Source organism: Peromyscus eremicus, chromosome 5, assembly GCF_949786415.1.
Source record: "Peromyscus eremicus chromosome 5, PerEre_H2_v1, whole genome shotgun sequence".
Lineage (NCBI taxonomy): Eukaryota > Metazoa > Chordata > Mammalia > Rodentia > Cricetidae > Peromyscus > Peromyscus eremicus.
The window spans coordinates 65944292-65968403 of record NC_081420.1 but is presented as its reverse complement, the minus strand read 5'-3'; the positions used below and the strand labels follow the sequence as shown (position 1 = coordinate 65968403).

At 37.3% G+C, this 24112-nt stretch overlaps 1 protein-coding gene across 2 annotated transcripts in view; it reads right to left on the bottom strand.

Annotated features, from left to right (window-relative positions):
* Stam (signal transducing adaptor molecule) overlaps positions 1 to 24112 on the bottom strand; it is a 61535-nt gene that overhangs the window by 21711 nt on the left and 15712 nt on the right. The window contains exons 2-5 of one of the 2 annotated variants that reach the window (XM_059263612.1): positions 23156 to 23240; positions 6719 to 6794; positions 6538 to 6633; positions 4124 to 4270 (exon numbers count right to left, since the gene is read on the bottom strand). In XM_059263612.1, coding sequence (XP_059119595.1) covers positions 4124 to 4270; positions 6538 to 6633; positions 6719 to 6794; positions 23156 to 23240 — 404 coding nt within the window. Of the gene's footprint in view, positions 1 to 4123; positions 4271 to 6537; positions 6634 to 6718; positions 6795 to 14703; positions 14838 to 23155; positions 23241 to 24112 lie in introns of those variants that run through there. The other variant, XM_059263613.1, reaches the window with a different exon arrangement.

The following is a 24112-nucleotide window of genomic DNA, read 5'->3' as shown; positions in this document are numbered from 1 at the left end:
TTTTTTTTTTTTTTTTTTTTGGTTTTTTGAGACAGGGTTTCTCTGTGTAGCTTTGCGCCTTTTCCTGGATCTCGCTCTGTAGACCAGGCTGGCCTCGAACTCACAAAGATCCACTTGCCTCTGCCTCCCGAGTGCTGGGATTAAAGGCGTGCGCCACCACCGCCCGGCTGCTAAAGATAATCTTAAAACTGCATTTTATATAAACAAAAATGCAAGCAACTCTGGCAGTGTGTCAGTGCTTACAACTATGTTGTAAACAAGACAATGTGCAGCTAGAAATACGTGCTAATTTACATGTCTGGAATTAGAAGCTTCTAAGCTTCATTCATGGCCTCTTAGAATATGCATTTACTCAGTGCAGATCAGAATGCAGCCTATTTTGCCGGTTCCCAGAAGGTAAAAGTGGTTCCTGAGCAGACTCACACTGCATCTTCTATACCCATGGCCCATATTTGCTTCTTCTATTTATAATGTTCCTCTTGGTTCATTGTGCTCCATTACTTTTTTTTGTCCCTACCAAGTTTCAACTCAACAGTTAGCAAGTAGCTAACAAATCACTTTCTCAATGAAACATTCCTAAACCCTTAGTTAAGCATTCTTTGTGACCTCTGGTATTTAAACAAGGATTTGGAACAATGTAGTATGAGAGGGGTGATTAGAAATACAAGTTGAAGAATCAGGATAACATAATATTTACATCTACCATACTTTCTAGTCATATGTTAGCAGGTGTCTCTAGCCATATGATACTCTTGATGACTCAACTCTGCAATAAAGTAAGGATATAACAACATCTGCTTCTCATGGGTGCATTTCAACATCTTTAGAGGCCTAGGTTAGCATATGTAGCTTCTAAGATCAGATGAGAGGAGGTTTAATCTGGGTTCAAAGCAGAAGTATAACATTTATATCCAGGGGCTTACCACAATGTATATAGAGGTGATTCATATGACAACTACAAGAGATGTTGAGGCAGGGAGTAAATGAAACAACAAATGACATAGCACTGACTTGATTACAAATCAATAAAGAAATTATTGCAACCAATTAAGAAAATGAAATTATAAGAATTTTTCAAATTATCACATGTACAGCACTCAGAACAATGACTGACACACAGCAAAGAGCAGTAAATCTCAACTTGTAGTGTAACTCAGTTTCTGTCTCTCCCACCAGACTATATGTTCCTTGAGGGAATGTGTCTATACAAGCAAACAATAAAATGTATGTTGAGTGCAATGAAAGGCAAACAGTCAACATGAGAACAAAATATAGCTGTAGATTTGTTATTACTGTATTGTACATGATCAGATGCCTAGGCAGTTTTTCTTTAGTGCCATATGTTCATTTAAACACAACTTTAGCAACTCTTAATTCTTACTCATACTTACTTAGAATCTTAGATTCTGTTGTGACTACTATACACGTGTACAAGTTACAAGTATACTTGGTCAGAGACAGCCTTTACCATTTATTTGAATTTCTTTCATTATTTGCTTAACTTAACACACACGTAAGTAGGTATTTTACACTCTTTGAAGAAACTCTCTACTAACTGAGAGGGAAGTACAGAAAGAAACCATATGAAGCACCATGTTCCTAAGCTGTGTGCTCCTCAGTTCCTATCAAGAGAGGTATGAGCCAACCAAGACGCTTCTCATGACCCAGTACAGCATGGAAGCAGTTCTAGTCTTCTACTACTATGACAAGTACTAACAGAACTGTGAAGTATAATTTCTACAACATGTTTGTATTTTCTTCTGTCTTGAATAAAAAATGTATTTAGAAAATATCTTTGTATCTTCAGGATCTCTTATTAAGTCTGCTGATAAAAATCTAGTCTCATAAAACTATAGCAAGGATTTCAGTAGCTAAGTAGCTTTAAAGTCTAGAAGAAACTCTGCAGTTGGACCTTTATCATTTGCTTTTCTTTCTTTCTTTCTTTCTTTCTTTCTTTCTTTCTTTCTTTCTTTCTTTCTTTCTTTCTTTCTTTCTTTCTTCTTTTTTAATTTATTTTATGTGCATTGGTGTGAAGGTGTCAGATCCCCTGGAACTGGAGTAACAGACAGTTGTGAGCTGCCATGTGGGTGCTGGGAATTGAACCCGGGTCCTCTGGAAAAACTGCCAGTGCTCTTAACCACTGAGCTATCTCTCCAGCCCCTATCGTTAAACACATCTTTACAGTTTCTAATGACAAGCTTTTCATTCTATGTAATTTTCTGTAGCTAAAAGATAATAATTAAAATAAAAATGGTTTTGCATGTATCTAAATAAAAAGTCTTCAGTATCAGTCTTCTACATCTGAAATAATCTGAACAAGAGAATACTGTAATTTCTATACCAATTAACAATAAATGCTCTTGCTAGTGACCACTACACTTCTTGCCCCGTGAAGCCTGATCTAAACAGAAGTACATCTAGTGAATGCTACTAGAAAGCAGGTAAGAGCAGGTGGTGTAAAAACAATGAACTGACTTGTCCTTCCTCCAGCCACTCTCAGAAGCAGTTCTCTCATGTGTATAACGAAGGGATTACATTAGAGGACCCCTGAAGTTGCTCCCATAACTAAGATTCTAGACTAATGAAGAAGGTTCCATGTCAAACACATCACTACTGTTTCCTCCTCTTATAAGGGCAATTCCACCTATGGAATGAAAAGTGCTTGCATTTGCACTAAAGGCTGTGCTCTAAAGCAGTGCTTCTCAACTTCCTATGCACAGTGGAAAGTATCTGGGGATCTTACTAAATGGAGACAATGAGTTCACAGGTGTAGAGTGGCACCTCAGAGGCTGGAGTCCTGATAATCTCCCAAGAGACCATGACGATGAAGATGGTCAATGAATCACACTTTGAGTAAGAAGTTCTAGAACAGGTATAGAAAACGCAACTCTACTAAGTCTGCTCTATGTCTCTGCAGTGCATCTACTCTTTCATAGACATTGTTTCTGTTGCCAAGGAATTTATAGTACCTTGTTCTGCATAAAAATCATTAATTTTAAATTTTCAAAATTATTAATAAAATCTAGCTATCAATTATGAATGAATATTAAGACCTATCCCCATAAACTTAATTTAAAACAGTAATATTTTAAGCAAAAAAGAAAATAATCCACTTGCTTCCTTTCTCTTTTGGACATTTTTCTGGGTCTTCACATCTAAAGAGCACTCAGATAAAATGCAAATGCATTTGGAAGAAAATCTAGATACCTTTAGACAAAAGTATACAATCTAATATGACTCTTGAAAAAGGTCAATAGTCAGAAGGTAAGCTCTTGTTTCCTTCATGGTTTCACATAACTTGTTAAGAGTTTGTTCCAATCCATACAGCAGGAAAAGAAAATATACTATATAACTATGCATATACCCTTAAGGATTGGCTACCTAGAAGAGACATATACAAGATGTCCCTTGATTTTTTTATTATAGGACACAAATCAGGCATTCACTGCATTACACAGACAGCTGTATGTGCCAAAGGAAATCCACCCCTGTGCCAGCCCCATCTTTTAGAGGGAAAGCAAGACTCAGGCTCTACTTAGCTCCTGTTTAAAAACAAAAGTCAGCTCATTTGCTTCTTTTTCCACTGGCCTCTAATATCTTCTAATTTATATAAAGATATTCATCAATTTCTCAATAAAAAGATACCCTAATTTTTAAGCTATAATTCTTTTTTTGGGGGGGGGGGTTTAAGACAGGGTTTCTCTGTTAGCTCTGACTGTCCTGGAACTCTGTAGACCAGGCTGGCCTCGAACTCACAGAGATCCGCCTGCCTCTGCTTCCCCAGTGCTGGGATTAAAGACATGTGCCACCACCGCCTGGGAAGCTATCATTCTTGTAGATAAAGTAACAGCATTAAAAGTATTTAACAAGATTATCCATTGTTACCTGATCCAATGCAATTTTGTTGTAGTAAAACTAAATAAAGAATTTAAATTACAAAACATTAAAGCAACTCCTTTTTGAAGGAGAGGTATTGGGAAAGGAGAGCTTGGAGTCCACTAATAGTCTACTATAAACCACTCTAAAGCAGTAAAAGCTAACTATAAATGAAAGCCAGAGAAAAAGTCAGACGTAACTACTTTAGAAGAAAACATGAATTGTAGCACACAACTTCACAGAATACCTGAGAGCCAATAGCTGGGAATGTAACACCTTGTTCCTTAAGGTTCTTAATCATCGCCGAGATCAGACTAAGCTGTGGATCATTCTTAAATTCATCCGTCCATTCAACCATAAGAGCCTTTAATTTTTCACATACTTTAGGATGACCCTAAGGAACAGCAGAGAGAGAGAGAGAGAGAGAGAGAGAGAGAGAGAGAGAGAGAGAGAAATGAAAAAGTACCAATTTCCTGGTATAAGTAAAATATAAATTCTCAAGTGTTACAGATCTCTTTTAAAATCACAAATTGTCCCTTTATAACAGATATCCTTCTAAATATAAAATTATATATATATATACATATCTTGTATGTCTATGTATATATTCATTTTCTATAGCAATAGATTATACATGTGAAAATAAGAAAATAGCATCTATAAATCAACATTACTTTCATACTATGAAAAAACAATAAAGATACTATTAGCTATATCTCACTTCAAAACTGAAACATTAAATGTGTAATAACTTATTTTGCAGATTGGAATGACAGGCCTTTTCAGTGTAATGTACAACTTTAGATGCTTTATACATCAGAACAACAAAGAAAAATAACTTATTTTGCATTGCTATTTTTAGTTTTTAAAAACTGCAAGAAAAGAATAAATGGTATGGTTCCGTTTTCCTTAATTCCTTCCTTTCAATTTTCACACCTGTGTTTTCCCATGACTCTTAGCTGAGGTCTGTGTGAAGTACACTACATGCTAATCATCTTAGGAGCTTTTTTTCTTCCAAAGAGCACTTCCTCCTTGAGGAAAAAGCTAAAAGCATTTAAAGTCCTCTCTCTATATGTTTCTGTCTTTCCAAACAGCTGTTTATAGCACGATGTAACTTTTTTATGTATCTTACTTAAAATTACAGAAAATATGGTAGCAAACTATCTTCTTAAACAATCACCCCTTTCACTGGACATTCAGAACACTGTAAGACATGTCCATTCGTTGGTTAAAAAAACAAATGTGATTCACTGAAACAGAAAAGGGAATCATGACTAAGACCTATAAAAGTATTATTTCCTTTCACATTTCTGTACAAGTTTTTTTTCCTACTAAAACTCTGAAGCACTCATATACTTCAAAATTGACCAAAGAATTCCCCTATTAACATTAAAATCCTTTCCTTGATATACAATTCCAAATAGTTTAAGCCAGAAATAATTACTTATAAAACATGAAATTTTTTACTAGAAAAACTGTTACATTTCTATTTTTAGACTCCTTGAATTAGGCACTGAATTTTTTCTGACATATTAAATAGGCAATATTACAGTTCCCAGCTCTCTTGTTCTTCCTGTCCAGATAAAAACACACAAACATGCCGGGCGGTGGTGGCACACGCCTTTAATCCCAGCACTCGGGAGGCAGAAGCAGGCGGATCTTTATGAGTTCGAGGCCCAGCCTGGTCTACAGAGCGAGATCCAGGAAAGGCTCAAAGCTACACAGAGAAACCCTGTCTCGGAAAAAAACACACACACACACACACACACACACACAAACACACGTATGACCAGAACAGCTACATGTTTTCCTCTATAGACTTGAAAATAAGCTGGGCTTGTTTAAATTCTTGGCTGAAATACTAAAGATCAAATATGTGGGTGAAAATATAGAATCCAGTCCTGGCCTTGAGCAATTTCTTCAAGTCTATAGTGTAGTCCTCCTATAATTCTCTAACCAGCCACCTTCATTATAGACATATCTGGAGAGACTATCTCTTTTCTACAATGTCCATCACAAGGACTCTGCTCTCTTCAGTATCTAAGTTCCACAAACAAGTGCTATGGGCTATGGAATTGAGTGCTTCTTAGTTTGGAATCACAACTGGCCCAGTCTTGGCTTAGAGGTAGTCCCCTAGTAAGAACTTCTCTGCCTCAACCTTAGGGACAACTTCATCTATAGGTCTAGCCCAGTCGAACAGTAACACAGTAGGAAAACCCTGTGATGGACAATCAGGTAGTTCACATAAGATGAAGATTCAACAGGACCTTAATTCTGGCAGTTTCTTCTGAAGGATTCTACATTAGGGAAATACCTTTGTGTGGGTACAAAAATGGTATCAAAGAAAGTGCCTAAAGTAGATTGGTATTATTTCATTAAATATATAGGAATGTATGTTTTCTTATCAGATGAAAGGATAGATGGACCCTAAACCTATTTTAATATGGTTTACAAAAGAACCAACACTAAAATTTATGTGGATTTGTAGTCTTTTAAAGGAAATACAGTTCTTACTTATAATCTAGGAATGAACAAACACACACACACACACACACACACACACACACACACACACTCTTTGGAATTTAAAATGCGAAGAACTTAACAATAAAAAATACATGAAAAAAGACTTCCTTGATTTCTGGACATAACGTTCCTTACCTTATTTAATACGTTGCTTACTTCACTAGCAAAATCTCTTGAACATACTTCTAAGTGAAAAATTTTGCCACAGTTTGATACACATGCTCCTAGAAGCTGTAAGGATAAAGTGAGAAATTAAAAGGGCTTAATGTTGAAGGATAATTAAGCAGTGTGGTTTACTTAAAATGAACCTACTTACAGTTAAAGCTTGCATAGCAACATGGGGGTCTTTATGGTTCACTCTTCTCATAATAGAACGAAGACAGTCTTTAGGTCTAAAAAATGAGAAGTTTAACACTTAATTAATAAATCTAGCTCTCTCCACTAAGTGTATAGAAGGGAAATTACTGTACAAGAGTTAGGTTATTAATGACATCTGAAAACTATATACTAGTTCCTTTCAAATTCCCAAAGGTATCACAAGTTCTCTTGCTTAGTAGACAGAGAGGAAGCATTTAAAGCTAATTCTGCATGAAAAATTGTAGGTAAATTGGAAGGCTGATACATTTCAAGTCATAACAATAAGTTCAGCAAGATTTATATATATCATATATATATATGATATATATAAAGCATACACACACACACTCCTGCTATAAACAATTACAAAACTAGAAAATACATATGAAATATGTATTGACAGATATTGCCCGATAGCTTTGGTAGTGACAGCAGCTCCCTCTAGTCCTGGCCCAAGTGGACCCAGCTTGACCTGTTCCATACAACTATGGGCAAGAGAAAGGTGATGATCAAAAAGCAGACAGGTCCAAGGAGATGCAACAGGAACTGATGGAGTAATCTACTCAGGCAAGGAGAATCCTGACATAGGAAAGGACAGCAGCCTAAGTCTTATTTACAGTAGTGCAGAGCAGTCATGGTCCTTCTAATGAGGAACAAGTGCAAAAAGGGAGCTTGCTAAAATATGACCTGTTCCATACATATGAGCAAAGCACCATGTCACGGAGAGAAACTTCAGTAGCTATGACATAAGAAACACAACACTGCATCTACTTCTACCTGGGCTAAGTGGCCAATCTTCTGCTCAAAACTGCTTAAAATGACTATGTCACAAACTCAGTGATCTACCCAAAAGGAAGGATTTTTAGGCTAACTACCACATACCAGAGACAGAAATCACCAGTCATCCTAACCAACATCTTAATTCTTTGAACTTTTATTATGTACAGTAGTTCTGGTTATTTAAAGCAATTAAGAAAACAACTGGCCTTTGTTTTCTGTTTCAAAGACACTGGGGACTGATTGCAGGACTTTTATTATATAGGAAAGCACTCTATCACTGAGATACATCCCCAGTCTACACTTGTATTTACTTTCTATTCTATATTTCTAGGCCTCACTTTTTTTCTCTCAATCTATTTTTAAAACAAAACTACTGTAAATTAAAAATATATGGATACGCATGGAAGTCAGTGTTGGAGTGTCTAGCATGCCCTGAGTTTTATCCCCATCACTGCAAATTAATTAATTAATATATATTAAGGTGTTTAGGGACATCAAGCCAGGCAGGAATGAATAATAATCCACAAAAAAGAAACAAGTCAGATAAGCCACAAGTTAGTCTCACTTTCCTGCCTACAGAGAGTTGCCAAGTTTTAGTACAAACTTGTGACTTAAATAAACACAGTTTCCAGATTACAGCACAAGGAAGGTGATTCTGAGAATCAGTGACTTCACTGAATCGAGCAGAAATAAATTAGAAATCAGGAAGCCTAAAATAATTAGAAATCAGAGGATGAAAGAGAAGGTACTACACATCAAGAATCCTAGAATTCAAGAGATTTAGTTCGAGCTGGAGAGATGGCTCAGAGGTTAAGAGCACCGACTGCTCTTCCAGAGGTCCTGAGTTCAATTCCCAGCAACCACATGGTGCCTCACAACCACCTGTAATGAGATCTGGCGCCCTCTTCTGGCCTGCAGTCACATATGCTGTATACACAATAAATAAATAAATCTTTTTTTTTTTTAAAAAAAAAAAAGAGAGATTTAGTTCACAGAGTGCTTGCCACATGTTCATGAGGACCTGAGCTTAATGACCATCCAAGCCTAGTGAAATTGGTGAACTCTGGGTTTAGTAAGGACCCTGTCTTAGAAAATAAGGTAGAGAATGACTAGAGAAGACACCTGACATCAACCTCTGGACTCCACATGCATGCACACACATACACCTCATGTACATGTGCACACACATATACCAAACACACGAATTATATAATTTAAAGAACTGAAATAAACAAGATTTCTCTATCTATTATAATGTGATCTGCTTCACTCTGTCTCTACAAAATGGACTGAAACTCATCAAATTATGAAACAAGATAAATCCTTCTTCTCTTAAGCTGGCTTTCTAACAGCAACAGAAAACCGATACCAGAGAAGCATGGTTGTTGCTATGAATTTTCCCGATGACATGATTCAGAAGTCTTCAGAATAGGTTGGTGGGGAAAATATGTAAAAACTTGGAATCTTAATTAGGGTTTCTATTGTTGTGAAGTGACACCATGGCCATGGCAACTCTTATAAAGAAAAACATTTAATTTAGGTGGCTCTCTTACAGTGTCAGAGGTTCAGTCCATTATCATCATGACAGAAGAAGCATGGCGGCATACAGACAGATGTGATGCTGGAGTAATAGCTGAGAGTCTACTTCTTGTAGGAAACAGGGAATCTACAGCACTGAGCAAAGCTAGAGCAAAAGAGACATCAAAGCCCACCTCCACGGTGACACACTTCCTCCAACAAGACCACACCTATTCCAACAAAACCACAACTCCCAATAGTGCCATTCCCTTTGGGGGTCATTTTCTTTCAAACTACAACACTTAGAAATACAAGTTAGAGAGTTCTACAGTGCTGTAAGCAGAGCTCAGTGGGAAGTTTAGGTGTGAGTTCAGAATACTGATAGTAAAGGCTGTACGCAAGAGGCTTCAAACAAGATCTAAGGACTCTATAGGGAATTGAGTCAGAGGCCATTTGTGTTACATTCTGGCAAAGAACCTGCCTACATTTATTCTTGTCCTGAGGCTTCGTGGAAGGTTGAACTTCAAAGGAGTGGAGTACTTAATCTGTTTGAGGATATTTCAAGTCAGGCCACCATTCAGGCTGTAGCATGATTACTGCTAGCTGCTTTTAACCAAGTGTACATAGAATGGCAGAGAAAACACACTAGAAAGGCTGGGAAAGTTTGCAGTTTGCTCAGAAATAACTGTGGATAAAGTTGGGGTCAGGAAATTGCTTGCTGAAGAGATAAAAACCATTAAAAAATAAGTCAAATACTCTACATCAGTAGGAAAGACACTCTGAAGAAGGAGTCACACCATACCCCACATTTGACTGTTTTAAGAAGAGAGCTCTAGGGCATCCTACTCTGAGAGTAGCCCAGGAAACTCCATCACATATCCAGGCTCTCTATGGTGTGACCAAGGGGATCCAGTGACTCTTCAAGCTGGGAGAAGCCCTTGGCTTTGTTCACATCGGGCTGGTTTTGCAGACACACAAAGTCTGAGAGTTATATGGTTACGAAAGCTTCCCTGCAGATTCCAAAGAAATGCCCGGGAAGCCATGAAAATGGTCAAGATCCCTGCAGCAGCCAAGACTGTAATTTGTGAATCTGTGATAGTGGGGCCTGAATGATGCAACAGAATGCAGATCCTACGAAGTCAGAGATGCCAGGAATGTGGAATGAATGTCAAGGTAAGCATCGGGGCAATAAGTGGAGTCAATTCAAGAGAGAGGTAATGTAGGCAACAATGCAAAGGCTATGGGATGAGGCTTACCACTGAATGGGAAAATATTTGCTAGTTATACATCTGACACAGGATTAGTAACTAGAATATACAAGAATTCAAAAAGCTAAACATCAAAAAACCAAACAAGCCAATTAAAAATGGAGTATAGAACTAAACAGAGAATTCTCAAGAGAAGAAATACATATGGCTACTAAACACTTCATAATTTTTTCCATATCCTTTGCAATGAAGGAAATGCAGATTCCAACTACATTAAAATTCCATTTCATCCCAGTCAGAATAGTCATCATCAAGAATGGCAACAAATGCTTGTGCAGCACAGAGTCCTTTCACACTATTGGTAGAAACGCAAAATAGTGCAATCACTTAGGAAAACAACCTGAAGGGTCCTCAAAAAACTAGAAATAAAATTATTATGACTCATTCATACCACTCTTGGGCATATACCCAACAAAACCTATGTCTTATTAAAGAAATACTTGCACATCCATATTCACCACTACCCTGTTATCAAGATAAGAAATGGCATCAGCCTAGATGCCCATCTTGATGGATAGGAAAATGTAGTACATATACACAATGAAATTCTACTCAGCTGAAAAGAAAACTTGAATTTTGCATTATTCAGGTAAATGGATGAAACCGGAGCGGGCAGGAGTATTGAGTGAGGTAACCCAAACCAAGAAAGACAGATGTCACATGTTCTTTTTCATTAAGGATCCTAGCTTCAATTCTGTTTTTTGTGTGTATGTGTGTTTAACTTGGAATACTTGTGAAAGCCATGAAACTAGAAAGAGGTCCAGGAGTGGGAGTAGGAAAAGGACCTTAAGGAGGAAAATTGCAGAACACAGGTAAAAATGAAAGTACAGAGGGGGATTGATGGAGGAAGAAAGGTTAAGGGAGGAGGGAGAGATGGAGAAAACGAGGGGGGGGACAGGAACAACAAAAAAAAATACAGGAGTATGAAAAGGCCATATGAAAACCTACAATCTTATAATCCAAATAAAAATATTGTTTTAAAAAAGTTTGAAGGGTGATGCCCTGTATGGCAAGACACTGAACTAAAATCCTAGTGCTAAGTACGGGAAATCTCCACATGAGTAATTGGTCCGTGAGGCCCAGAGGCTCCAAAACAATACAGTTTCCTGCTTTTCCACCTGGTCGCCCACCGTTGCAAGACTTATTGTTTAAGACATTATACATCTTGGTTGCAAGATACAGAGAAATCAAGCTACAACTGAACTGGAAAGCCCTCTGCTGGCTAGCTTTCAAACTGCAGGCTACTGGGGAAAGAAAATAAACAAAACAAACAAAAATCCTATTCATAGTGAACTCCACATACTTCAACACATCTGTCAGGCAAAATGTGACCCCATGTGCAATAGTGGCACCACTGCTCTGTAGAGTTAACCAACCACTTCCGATTGGATCTGAGGCCTGCTCCATAGAAGAGAAAACCCGTGCCGTAAGAAGTCATAGGTTCTATGAGGGAAATTACTACTGATGGTAATTCAAGCTAAATAGATGTAAATAGTAAACTGCCTTCTAAATATCCGTATTATACCCTTAGGCAAAGGCTACTCTCAACCCTAACGAGAGAAGCCTATCTCTCCAGGAAACAGTGGTGAATACAGAGACTCGATATGCAGAGAATAAGTAATGGATGAGGGCTCAGACTTTAACAATTCATTTCTCATCCACTAGTCACAAACGAAATCATGAACTCCCAGCAGATGCAGTTACTTGCACTGGACCCATATAAGACAAACCTTCTCAACAGTCAGTTATGAATGGAGGAGAGAATCGTGGGGCTATACTCCTTGCTGCTGAACTGCAGGCTATTGATAAGACTCTGTGAGACAGAGTCACTGTCTTCAGTTGTGTACACACTGGTGAACCACCAGGCTCTAATGGACAGCTCCAATCTCATGGTCATGCAGACAGCCCTATTCAAACTCTGTTCACACAAAAACTGAATGGTAAAACAAAAGGACAAAATGAGGTGTGGTGATATGGAGGTCAGAGCAATCAGAATAGATTATTGACATGCATGAAACTGCCAAAGAACAAATTTAATGAATAAAACATGGGGGCAAAGTTTTGCCTTTAAAGTAATCAAGTCAATTCTAAAATGTATATGGGGACAGAAGAGAAGAACAAAAAACAGGTAAGAAAAACAAGAAATACAAATGATAGGAAGTAGGAGGAAGAGAGGCTTTAATTGGGAAGGGAGAGAACAATGCAGAAGAAGGAAGAAGGGGGGATAAATCTTAGAACACCTTAAGGAAATATTTTATATTTATCTAAGTGTATGTATACATGTGTGTGTATGTATGTATATCTTAAAAGAAGTTATGAAACTAAGCTAACAATGTTCCCCTCCCCAAGAGCCATGGACCACCTAACAAAACCCTACCATCCAGCAGAGAAACTCCTTTTGAGCTGTTGGTTAGGAGTCCAAGAGTCTATTAGAAGTTATGGCCATCATGGGAATACCTGTACAAATTAAGACTAATAATGCCCCAGCATATGTCTCAAATAAAATGAGTTTTTTACTTATTACAATATAAAGCATGTTACAGGTATACCACACAACCCCACAGGCCAAACAGTCATAGAAAGATCCAATCGAACTTTAAAGGATATGCTAAATAAACAGCAACAGGTAACAATGACTCCTAGGAATAGATTGCATAATGCCTTATTAACTTTGAATTTTCTCAAGGTTGATGAGAAACAAACAACAGCTGCGGAGAGACATTGGACAACAGAAAAAACTTCTGAGCTAAACCAACCAGTTTATTTCAAAGATGTGTTGACCTCAGAATGGAAAACAGGATACATCCTACGTTGGGGAAGGGGTTTTGCTTTTGTTTCTGCAGAAGAAAAGCTATGGATACCAACAAAATTTAATAAAAATTCGATTTGAACAGGAGAAACCCCTTGATGAGGAGAAATAAAAGCTCATCCACAGATGTAACATCTCTACAAGTTGTAAAAAAAAAAAAATTAACAAACAAGGGTTTAGGGAGGGTTTTGTTTTCTGTCTTTATAGGATAAGAGAAATACTCATCTTTAAGAAATCCTAAGGCCTTGGACACCCAAAAGCCTACAACAAAAAGGAAAAACCTATTGGTACCAATATACTCTACAGGGTAATATCTCACTGCCTAACATCAATATCTCTTTAACTCTAGAATAGTTGCGGTCCCAATTCAATTATAAATCAAGCTGGCTTTGGAGTTGGAATATGGCTCTCTCCTTTTCTAAATCCAAGTACGTTGCTAAAAGAAAAAAATTAAGAAATTCTGTCTCATATCGGAAGAGCCAACTGGTGTAAGACAGAAGAAAACCAATAATCTAAGGACCATTGTTATCAAGATTCTATTTCTCTCCATGTTTATTCTTGATTTCTTGGAATCCTTCCTTACATGTCATGTCATCTTTATAGTCAAACTTTCCATTTTGATATTAATGTTCAAGTTTTCCACAGTGAAAATAAGTGTTCCCAATATCAATCTCTGAAGTCTCCAGAAGGAAGATGGAGCCCCACAATTACTCTACTTGGTCCACAAAGATGCCATGGTACATAAGAACAAAGCTCAGTGATCAGCTTTGAACTTAAAACTCTTCAAGACAGTTCTAAGATAATATGGTCCATCATACTACACTTCTAGCCAGAATCTCAGACAATCTTATCCATTACTGAGACTGGCTGCAGACTCTATGGCTAGCCATACTGAGGCCTAACTATTCTAAGCTTTCTTATAAGACCCCACAGAGATACCATTGCCCCCTAAACAGTGGGAAGCAATTCTAAGAAAACAAAGCCCCTCTCCCAAATGTTTCATTTTTATCAGGGTTATGGATGGATGGTTGTAGGGTTGGGGGCGGGATGGAACAATAAAATTTGGACTCAGTATTTTCATTTAGAAAAGAAATAGGGGAATGGATAGGTATAGGATATTAAGGTAGATTATTGTATTTACTAGTAAACTAATTCAGTAAAATATCAGCCTTAGATAATTTGCACTGATATGGATTCTTATATATTGATACAAATGTAAACTATTCTTATATTCCTATTTAAGGTAATTTGTATATTGATATAAATACAAAACTATATTTGTTGTATTGTATACATATTCCTACTCCTATTTGAAATATTTTGTATATTGATACAAATGTGATATTATATTTGTCATACTGTCTGTATGTTCTACCTGCTTAGGATATTTTGTACATTGATACATATTTAGGATAACTGTCATATTCCACTATACCTCTGTTTAAGCTATTTTATGTATTGTCACAATTTTGAGGTCATTGTCCTTATATGGTATATCTGCTTTATAGACTGTTTATCTTGTTAATATGAAGCCTTAGTCATTAGGTTATTTAGGTAGATAAGACTTACAGAACTATAGTCACACATGCTTGTCATTCCTATAGTTACGTTAGTTAGATTCTCCAGATCTACAGAAACATATGTCAGATGTATAGGTAATCTTCAAACACTTCATAGACCTAGAGAATATAGCATTTAAATAACTTAGAATTCTGTTGACATGAGACACAATTGCTCCTGGCAACACCAATCTGATTCCGAGAGAATGTTGGGCTTCTAAGACATTTCCGTTTGGAAGTTTGTCTTCTTCCTGGCACAAAATGGCCTGCTGGGCAAAGAACTATCCTTGCCTCAACTGCTGACAATACAAATGCTGTCCTTTCTGGATGAGCAGGACACAAGGAAAACTGACTACTAAACTCTGCCAAGACAGGTTAAGATGGTCTTTCAAAATTCCTGCTTCTAAAAATGGTCTGTCAGATAGTCTAGGCCTATAGCCAAATTGGATGCCTCAACAATGCTGAGAAACTTTAGGTGACTAGCCAGACTGCCAGCTGTCTCTGTCTATTCCCGCAAGAATTTCAAAACTTGCTTGCTTGCATTTTCCGTTTTCTCAGGTATTACTATGCTCCTTCTCAGGTCTTTGATGGAGTTGACTCCTAAAACAATACAGGATACTGTAGTTGCCCTTGGTTGCCTCCCTGAGGCTGAAGGTAGTCTCTAGTATTGCTGAAGATACCATGTACTATGGACACACGACCTGAAGATTCAATATGGATCTTACCTAAATACCACCTCCTTGAGGAACAGCTTTCATAGTATCAGAATTTTCTATGCAAACTGCCAGGGAAAGGAAACAATCAACAGTCCTACCCAGCTGTGATTTCTATGAACCACAATAATAACCAAATATGGCAAGATATCCCTAATGGTGTAATAGTGGCACTCATGAATGGAAACCAAAAGCTCTCTAATTGGATTTAAATCCCACTCTGTAGGAAAATTATGCTTATTACTAGAAACCTAGCCAGCTACCTATGGTAATGAGATGATGGCTCTTGGAGGAGAACCGACTACCTCTACTTTACTAGACCAGCATAATTCCTAACTGCATTCTACGGGTAACTAAGGAATGCTGAATGCTGGAGAAGGGGAGAACTAGTCTTCCCCAGGGAAGAGCTCCTAAACTGGCTATCCAAAAACAAGTGGTCAGCACTGAAATCATATACGTACAAGCAACACTAAACAGAGTAAACAGTGTGTGTGTGTGTGTGTGTGTGTGTGTGTGTGTGTGTGTGTAAAACAATCAAAGAAAAACAGACCATGATTTGGGACGGAACAAGGCAGAAACAAGACGGGTTTTAGAAGAAGAAGAGGGAAAGGGAAATGAGAAATTATATTCTAATTAAAATTTTAAAAATTTAAAACTTAAGAAAGCAATGAGGAAGACTAGTCCTACCAAGTATTAAAACACATTACAAAGCTTTACAATTAAATCCATAAGTAACACACACATAGCAGACACAGCATCAATGAGACTAAAGAGAAAACTCAAAAATTCAAATACAGATTGGAATGTACTATAGAAAGGTAGTATTTCAAATTAGAAGGAAATAAAAGAGGACTGTTCAGTAACGGTACTGCTGTGTTTGGAAACATGTAATAGTTTGGAAACTATCAGCACTGTGGATACTGACTAGAAAAAAGTAAGTAAAGTTGGAATAATTTCTCACAGTGCTTAATAAATACTGCAATAAATACCAAACCAGACCAAAGACCTCAATGTAAAAGATGAAACAACACAGAGACTAGAGACAGCGGGGTGACTTCTTACAAAGCTAAATACAGTCCTACCTACAAGAACATATTCATGTTCCTAGGCATTTACTCAATAAATTAATAAACTTCCCAAGAACTTACATTTTTATTCCTCAGAAAATATCAGATAAAATGACTATTATTTTACCTTTTAATTCTGTTTCAGAAATGTTAAGATTGACTTAATAGCTAAATATATCCTTAGCCAACTAAAGAATGACATTATGCTTTCCAATTTCTTCATAACTAAAGAGGAACAATTAATTAACAAACAAAACAGCACCAATTAATCCAGAATCAATTATACAACTTCAACTAATGCGGATAATCAATATTGTGCTCTCCAGTTTTTATGTCTACTTGACATAAGCTAGAGTCATTTAGGAAGAGGGAACCTCAACTGAGGGAATGTCCCCACCAGACTAGTCTGTGAGCAAACTTGTGGTGCATTTTCTTAATTGGTGATTAATGTGGAAGGGCCCAGTTTACTGTCAGTGAGGCCACTCTTGGACAGGTGGTCCTGGGCACTATAAGAAAGCAGGCTGAGCAGGTTATAGGCAAGCCAGTAAGCAGCACTCCTCCATGACATCTACCTCAATTCCTGCCTCCAGGTTCCATCCTTGTTTGAGTTCCTGCCCTGACTTCCTTCAGTGGTAGACTATGAAGAGGAAGTGTAAGCAAAATAAACCCATTCCTCCCAGAGCTGCTTTTGGTCATTGTATTTTATCAGAGCAATAGAAACCCCAATTAAGACAAATGCCTACCCCCATGTCTATTACATGAATAACTAATAAAACACACAAAAGAAGCTATTTAAGAAGACATTTTAAAGAAAATTGGTATCATTCTGAAACTTCACTTGATTTCTAAACAAACAAAGGCTGTTTAGTTCATCAGATGACCTAGTTGGCATTCTTAACCACTGACTCATACACTGGAACTACACACTAAAAATCATGTGAGTATCTCGAGAAATCTGAAGTATTTTTCAAAACATCAAGTTTTCTGTTTAATATAATCAAATAGTTTGGTTTTATCTTAATAAAAACCACATAACCTATCTAAGAAAATAGGGAGTACATGAGTAGTTTTCCAAGGTTGATACAGCTACTAAAGACTATTAATTTTTATTCGTTAGTGATTGAACTTTGTTAAAATTTCTGTTTATAACCAAAATTGATGCTAAGTTAGAAAATGTTTTTATTTAATCCAATACTAATAGACATTAGAAAAAATACATTTCTAAGAGTGACTTAATTAAGGGATTATGTAAGTACAGAGTAGTATTTACAAAACAGTGTATACAATATGCTTATTGTAATTGAATGGAGAACATACAATTGTATTTGTGTAGACACAATGAAAAATGTAGATAAAAATGTTTTCACCTACAGAAGGTAGGTATAAGAAAAGGGAATGGGCCGGGCGGTGGTGGCGCACGCCTTTAATCCCAGCACTCGGGAGGCAGAGCCAGGCGGATCTCTGTGAGTTCGAGGCCAGCTTGGGCTACCAAGTGAGTTCCAGGAGAGGCGCAAAGCTACACAGAAAAACCCTGTCTCGAAAAACAAAAAAAAAAAAAAACACAAAAAAAAAAAAAAAAAAAAAAGAAAAGGGAATGGGAGTAAGATTTGTCAAGCTTCCTCCTGCAGACAGGTATGCTGGTATATGCTTACAATTCCAGCATGTGAAGATGAAGTAGGAAGATGAAGAGTACAAGGCCATCCTGTATCCCAGCTTATTGCTCTCTTGACAAGAAACTTAATGGGAGAGAGAGATCAGCAGCTAAAATCACCTGCTATGCAAGGTAACAGAGGAAGATACAGTGATAGGGCAGGACACCTGACAGCCTCTGGCTTCTGCATGTGAGCAGGCATACACCTCACACAAGACATAAACAACACACAAGTCAAACTTTCATTTTAAAAAGAAGCTTAACAGTTTTCTATTACAGACTTGATCTGGGAACCTAAAATGTTCCTATAATGCTAATCTTTTAGGCATATAGACACATGGCATCTTTGGCCCACAGTAATTCTAGAGGCACACAAAAATGTTAAACTCCTTTAAAGATTAAAAGAAGAATCTTTACATTAAAATGGCTTAACATATATGTAAATTTTCTTTATAACAATTCAATGATAAAATGCTGCCTTTATTTTTTTTTTAATGGAGAAAGTATCCCATAAAAGCAAAAATGCTTTAGGACCAGGGAAGTCCGAATGGCACTCTATGTTATCATTTTCTGTAATAAAAATATTGAGATACTGCAATAAAGCAGAAACACATATATGTACATAAACACAAAACATTTATACATACATCCATTCACTCAATCATTCATCATTGTGTAAGCCAGCAGACCCAGAACTCTTTATATAGCAGTCTAGCTTTGAATTCCCATCAATCTTCCTGCCTCTGCCTACTGAGTACGGGGATTACACGAATGGGCCACCAATTCTGGTTCCCAAAACTGTCTTACAGCCAGTCTTACATATGATTTTTAAACCTCAATAATACTGAAACAGTACCTCTAATATTATTTAGATTTCCAAATCATTAACAAGGACTCTTAAAAAAACGTCTCGTGTATATAAGCAAATAAACGCTTGGAAAATAATGATGGCTTTCAGTGGTTTTCGACCTGTGGGTCACATCAAATATCCTGAATATCAGATATTTACATTATTATTCCTAACAGTAGCAAAATTACAGTTATGAAGTAGCAACAAAAATAATTTTACGGTTGGGGGTCACCACAACATGAGGAACCATATTGAAAGGTTGCAGCATTAGGAAGGTTGAGAACCACTGGTTCATAAGAACTAGAGACTAATAGTTCTTGGAGGGGTAGGGGGAGAGAAGGAGGAAAAAAGGAAGAAGGAAAGAAGGGAAAAGATGAGGGAAAAACCGCAAATGAACAAGAGCAGATGAACAAGAGAACCATCCCTGACTAAGATGAAATTATCTCCTAAGTAAATTCCTAGATTTAGTATAACTAATTCAAATTCCCAAACAATAATTCAAATGGTAAGGATACCCTGGAAAAAAGCATGTGGATTTTTTTTAATAGCATGTACCTAAACCTACTGGTGCTAAATAAAACAAAATGCAGACAAAAACATTCTTATAGCTAAAAATGAATAAATTTCAAATATATAAGAAAAAAGGTCTAATGAATATAGCTGTTACAATGTTAATATAATGAAAACAATGACATAACTTCCCCACCATAGACACCACACAAAATTTCAAGTTGATTTTTAACTAGAAAAATAGGAAACATTTCTAGGAATGAAAGGGAATATATGCTTGTGGTTTTAGACATTTGACCAAATTATTATAAAAGGTACCTACAGAAAAAAACACTAAAGAAAAGATGAAAAACAGTAAGAAGAAAGGACAAACTTCATAACTGTGATACTAGATAAAGTTATACTTTTATAATACACCGGACCAATCTTGTTTGGTACCCAGTCCTCAGTGGACAAATTCCCAAAACATGTCTTTAATCAAGGGTGCACACTTAACCAAGTGCCAAGTACGGTTAAACACATTACAAGTAAACCAATCTCAAAGTCCCAACGAGGAGAAGGAGGAGAAGGTTGTTGTTTTTACTCCTTTGTGGGAAACTATCAAAGTACAGAAATCCCAGGAACGGAAGTTATTTGCTCAGTGTGACAGAGATCAACAGAGTCAGAATCTGAACCCAGTGCCCTTCCAGAGTCTATGCTTTCAACCACTGAGTTATCTGTTTCTTTCCTCTACGAAGAGGAAGAAAAAAAAAAAAAGCAAACCATTCAGTCTACAAATGCACTAAATAAACTTACTACATAAATTACTAAAGTATACAAGTAAGAATTTGTCTGTTTTTGTCTCTTTGTTTTACTTTGTGCCAGGGGCTAAATGCAGGAACTCCTTCAGACCAAGCCCACAGTCTATCACTAAGCTATATCCTCGGCCATAAGATTATTTTTGAGGGGGCTGGAGAGATGACTCAGCAGTTAAGAGCATTGGCTGTTCTTCCAGAGGACCTGGGTTCAATTACCAGCACCCGAATGGCAGCTCATAACTGCCTATAACTCCACCTCCAGGGGATCCGACACACTCACAGATATACATGTCAGCAAAATACCAATGCACATAAAATAAAATCATTTTAAAAAAGACAAAGATTAGCCAGTCAGTGGTGGTGCACGCCTTTAATCCCAGCACTCGGGAGGCAGAGCCAGGCGGATCTCTGTGAGTTCGAGGCCAGCCTGGTCTACAGAGCAAGATCCAGGAAAGGCGCAAAGCTACACAGAGAAACCCTGTCTCGAAAAACTAAAAAAAAAAAAAAGGAACAGAAAAAAGAGAAAGATTACTTTTGGCACAGTACTTTGAGGACTAAGAGAACCAAGATATTATTGTCAATGAAGAGGATTAACAAAAAAAAAAAAACTTTGAGAAAAATGATAGGTAAACTGAGTCTGATAAGACATATGTCAAAAGGATGGGAAATGAAAGAAAATGTTCTACATTTAAGGAATAAAGAAACTAATAGCATTTAACTGCGGTTTAAAAAAAAATACAAACAAAAAACAATGAGAACAACAACATCTACCACTAGCAACTCCGGCAATTAATTGCATTGTAGTCAATGTCATATAGGAAAGAATTAAAGGAAGTTAAATGATCTGGAAAACTGAAAAGTCACTTCAGAAGGCAAGAATGACATTAGCAGTTTTTATACTGCAATTGGGTACCAGATTTAGACACAGAAGAAAACAGGTTAATGTACCACCACAGACAACATTAAGTGTTCTCTACTTGTACTTCTGTTGCTATTGCCTGACAATAAAAAGGAACTTAGAGGAGAACGGATTATTTAGTTTACAAGTCCCAGTCACAGTCCATCATTATCAGGAAGAAATCAGGACAGTAACTGAAGGTAAACAGAGAAAGAATTAATTTATGCATGCTCACTGGGTTGTCTGCTTACTGCTCAGCTCAATTTCTCCTTCTTAAAATAGTTCAGGACCCCCACCCACCCATCCTCACCTCTAACTCATCCAGAGTGGCCTGACTCTTGTCACATCAATTAAGACAATCCCCCACAGAAATGCCCACATGTCATCCAACCTAGACAATCCCTCACTGAGACTCTCTTCTCAGGTGATTCTACATTGTGTCAAGGTGACAATTAAAGCTAACCATAATAAGGGATGATCCAAATAAAGTGGGTCAAATGAAAAGTGAAGGAGAACGGCTAAGTAACATAGTAGTCACTCAAATTTCAGTTAAATTAATGAGCCAGACCAGAAAACAGTCTTTTTTTCAAATAACAAACCTGGCTGTTCTGGAACTCACTTTTGTAGACCAGGCTAACCTCAGATTCAGAGATCCTCCTGCCTCTGCCTCACTAGTGCTGGGATTAAAGGAGTACACTGCCACCACCACCCAGCAGAAAACAGTCTCACTGTTAAATATAAAGATAAAACTGAAAGAGGTAGAGGGCTAAGGAGATGACTCAATGGCTAGAAGTGTTGCCATGCAAGCCTAAGGAGCTAAATTCAGTCCCTGAAACCATGGATGGAGAGAACTGACTCCTCAATGTTGTCTAGTTGTGGCATGCACACACACACACACACACACTAAAAAAAAATTTTAAGTGAATAGGCAGAGGATACATTTCAAACAATCTTGGTGAACCAAATAAACACAGCAAACCAGAAGCTGCAATCACTGGAATAAAGGAATAGACTGGTCCGGGCCATAAACTGCCTCTGTCTAGCCAGGCTTATGGATTATGGACATTTTGTAGCACAGACATTTTGAAAGAGTCTATGAAGGCTGCATGGCTGAACTGTGTAATGGCTAGGATTATTAGGATTACCACTAGAAGAATGAAGCACATACCTGACAGTGCCCTGAACCATGCCCACAAATGCATGGTAAATGATATTGCTATGGGCTGAATGTTATTAGGCCAGAAGCTGAAAATCGTTTATATGTACATCAGTTAATCCACTCTGAACTGTTCGGAAAGTTTGTAATTTATGCTAAGGTTTAAGATTCTACTTTGCTTATCTCTTTCAATCATCATTAATCATTTGAGAAATATAAAAAATTCATATATAACCATGAAACTTGGCAACTGAGAAATAATGACTCTAAAGTGAGTGAAAAGATAGATTTCAGAAAGAAAATGATGCACCAGAACGAGTAACAAATCTCCAACTTTCTAGCAGTCCTATCACCCTCCCAGGCCATAAGGAGTTATATTAGTTGTTTTTCTCATGGTTGAGACCAAATCTGGACCAGAAGCAACTTAAGGGCTTACTTCAGCTACACTTCAAGAAGGGCTACTGTTGACTTTGGTGTGGAAGACATAATGATAGGAACAAGAGGCAGCTGAATTCAGAAAGCAGAGTGGGGACAGGATGTAGGGCCAGGGATAATCCCTGAAAGCACATTCCCAGTGACCCATTCCTCCAACAGGGTTCCACTTCCAAAAGATTCTACAAGAGTCCCAAACAACAACACCACCTGGAGACCAAGTGTTCAAACCACAATAGGGGTAAACTAACTAGAATAATTCTTCAAATCTTTTTAGTAAAAACATTCTCTTTTCAAACTAATTTAGAATTGTGATATGCTTTACTTTTCTAATTTGTCTTAATTATTAGAAGGATAAACAAAAATTCTTCAATCTTTGAATACTCACCCAGTACGAGATTGGCCCACCTTATCACAAATATCCAAGATGAGGCCCCAGTCCTCAGCAGTATTCATCTCACTAGTTGCTTTCTCTGTAGATTATAAAAGAATTACAGAAACATTAAAATAAAAATTGTTATGTTACCACATTTAAATCACCAAACTGTAATGCAATCGTCTCAACATCAAACCCAAATAGTTGCCAGCACTATGATTAATCAGATTTTGATGTCCACCTTTCAAAGGGGCAGTGCAGGCAGAAGTTTCTCTCCTGCCTGCCTGTTCCCAAACACCCAGCAGCAGCTTCTTAAATAACTGACTCCGAAGCTTAATATTACTTATAAATGCTCAGCCAGTGACTCAGGCTTATTACTAACTAGCTCTTACACTTAAATTAACCCATAATTCTTATCTATGTTTGGCCACGTGGCTTGGTACCTTTTCTTAGCTAAACATTCTCATCTTACTTCCTCTGCATCTGGCTGGTGACTCCTGACTCCGCCCTTCCTCTTCCCAGAATTCCCCTAGACTGGTCACCCTGCCTATACTTCCTCCCTGGCTACTGACCAATCAGCATTTTATTAAACCAAATCAAGTGACAAATCTTTACAGTGTAGAAGAGCATTAGCCCACAGAAGGGCAGGTTCAATCTATCACAATCTTCCCTATTCATACTTCATTTGCTTTTTACTTCACAAAGAAACTGCAAAGAGATTAAGTAAAGAAATATTTTTATTTTCAGAAAATTTTTAGCTTTACTTGGTAGTGAAAGGGACAGGGACTAAGCACTCATCTCTATCGAAATATTTCAGGTAATTGAGTTATTTATCTACATTTGTTGATTTGGCTTTGTCAGCATGGAGAAGAGAGAGGCTCCAAAAAACAACTGAAGCTTACTATTTTCCTCAAATAAAACACCACACACTGAGGCCGTTAAGATAGCTCGGTGGGTAAAAGCACTTGC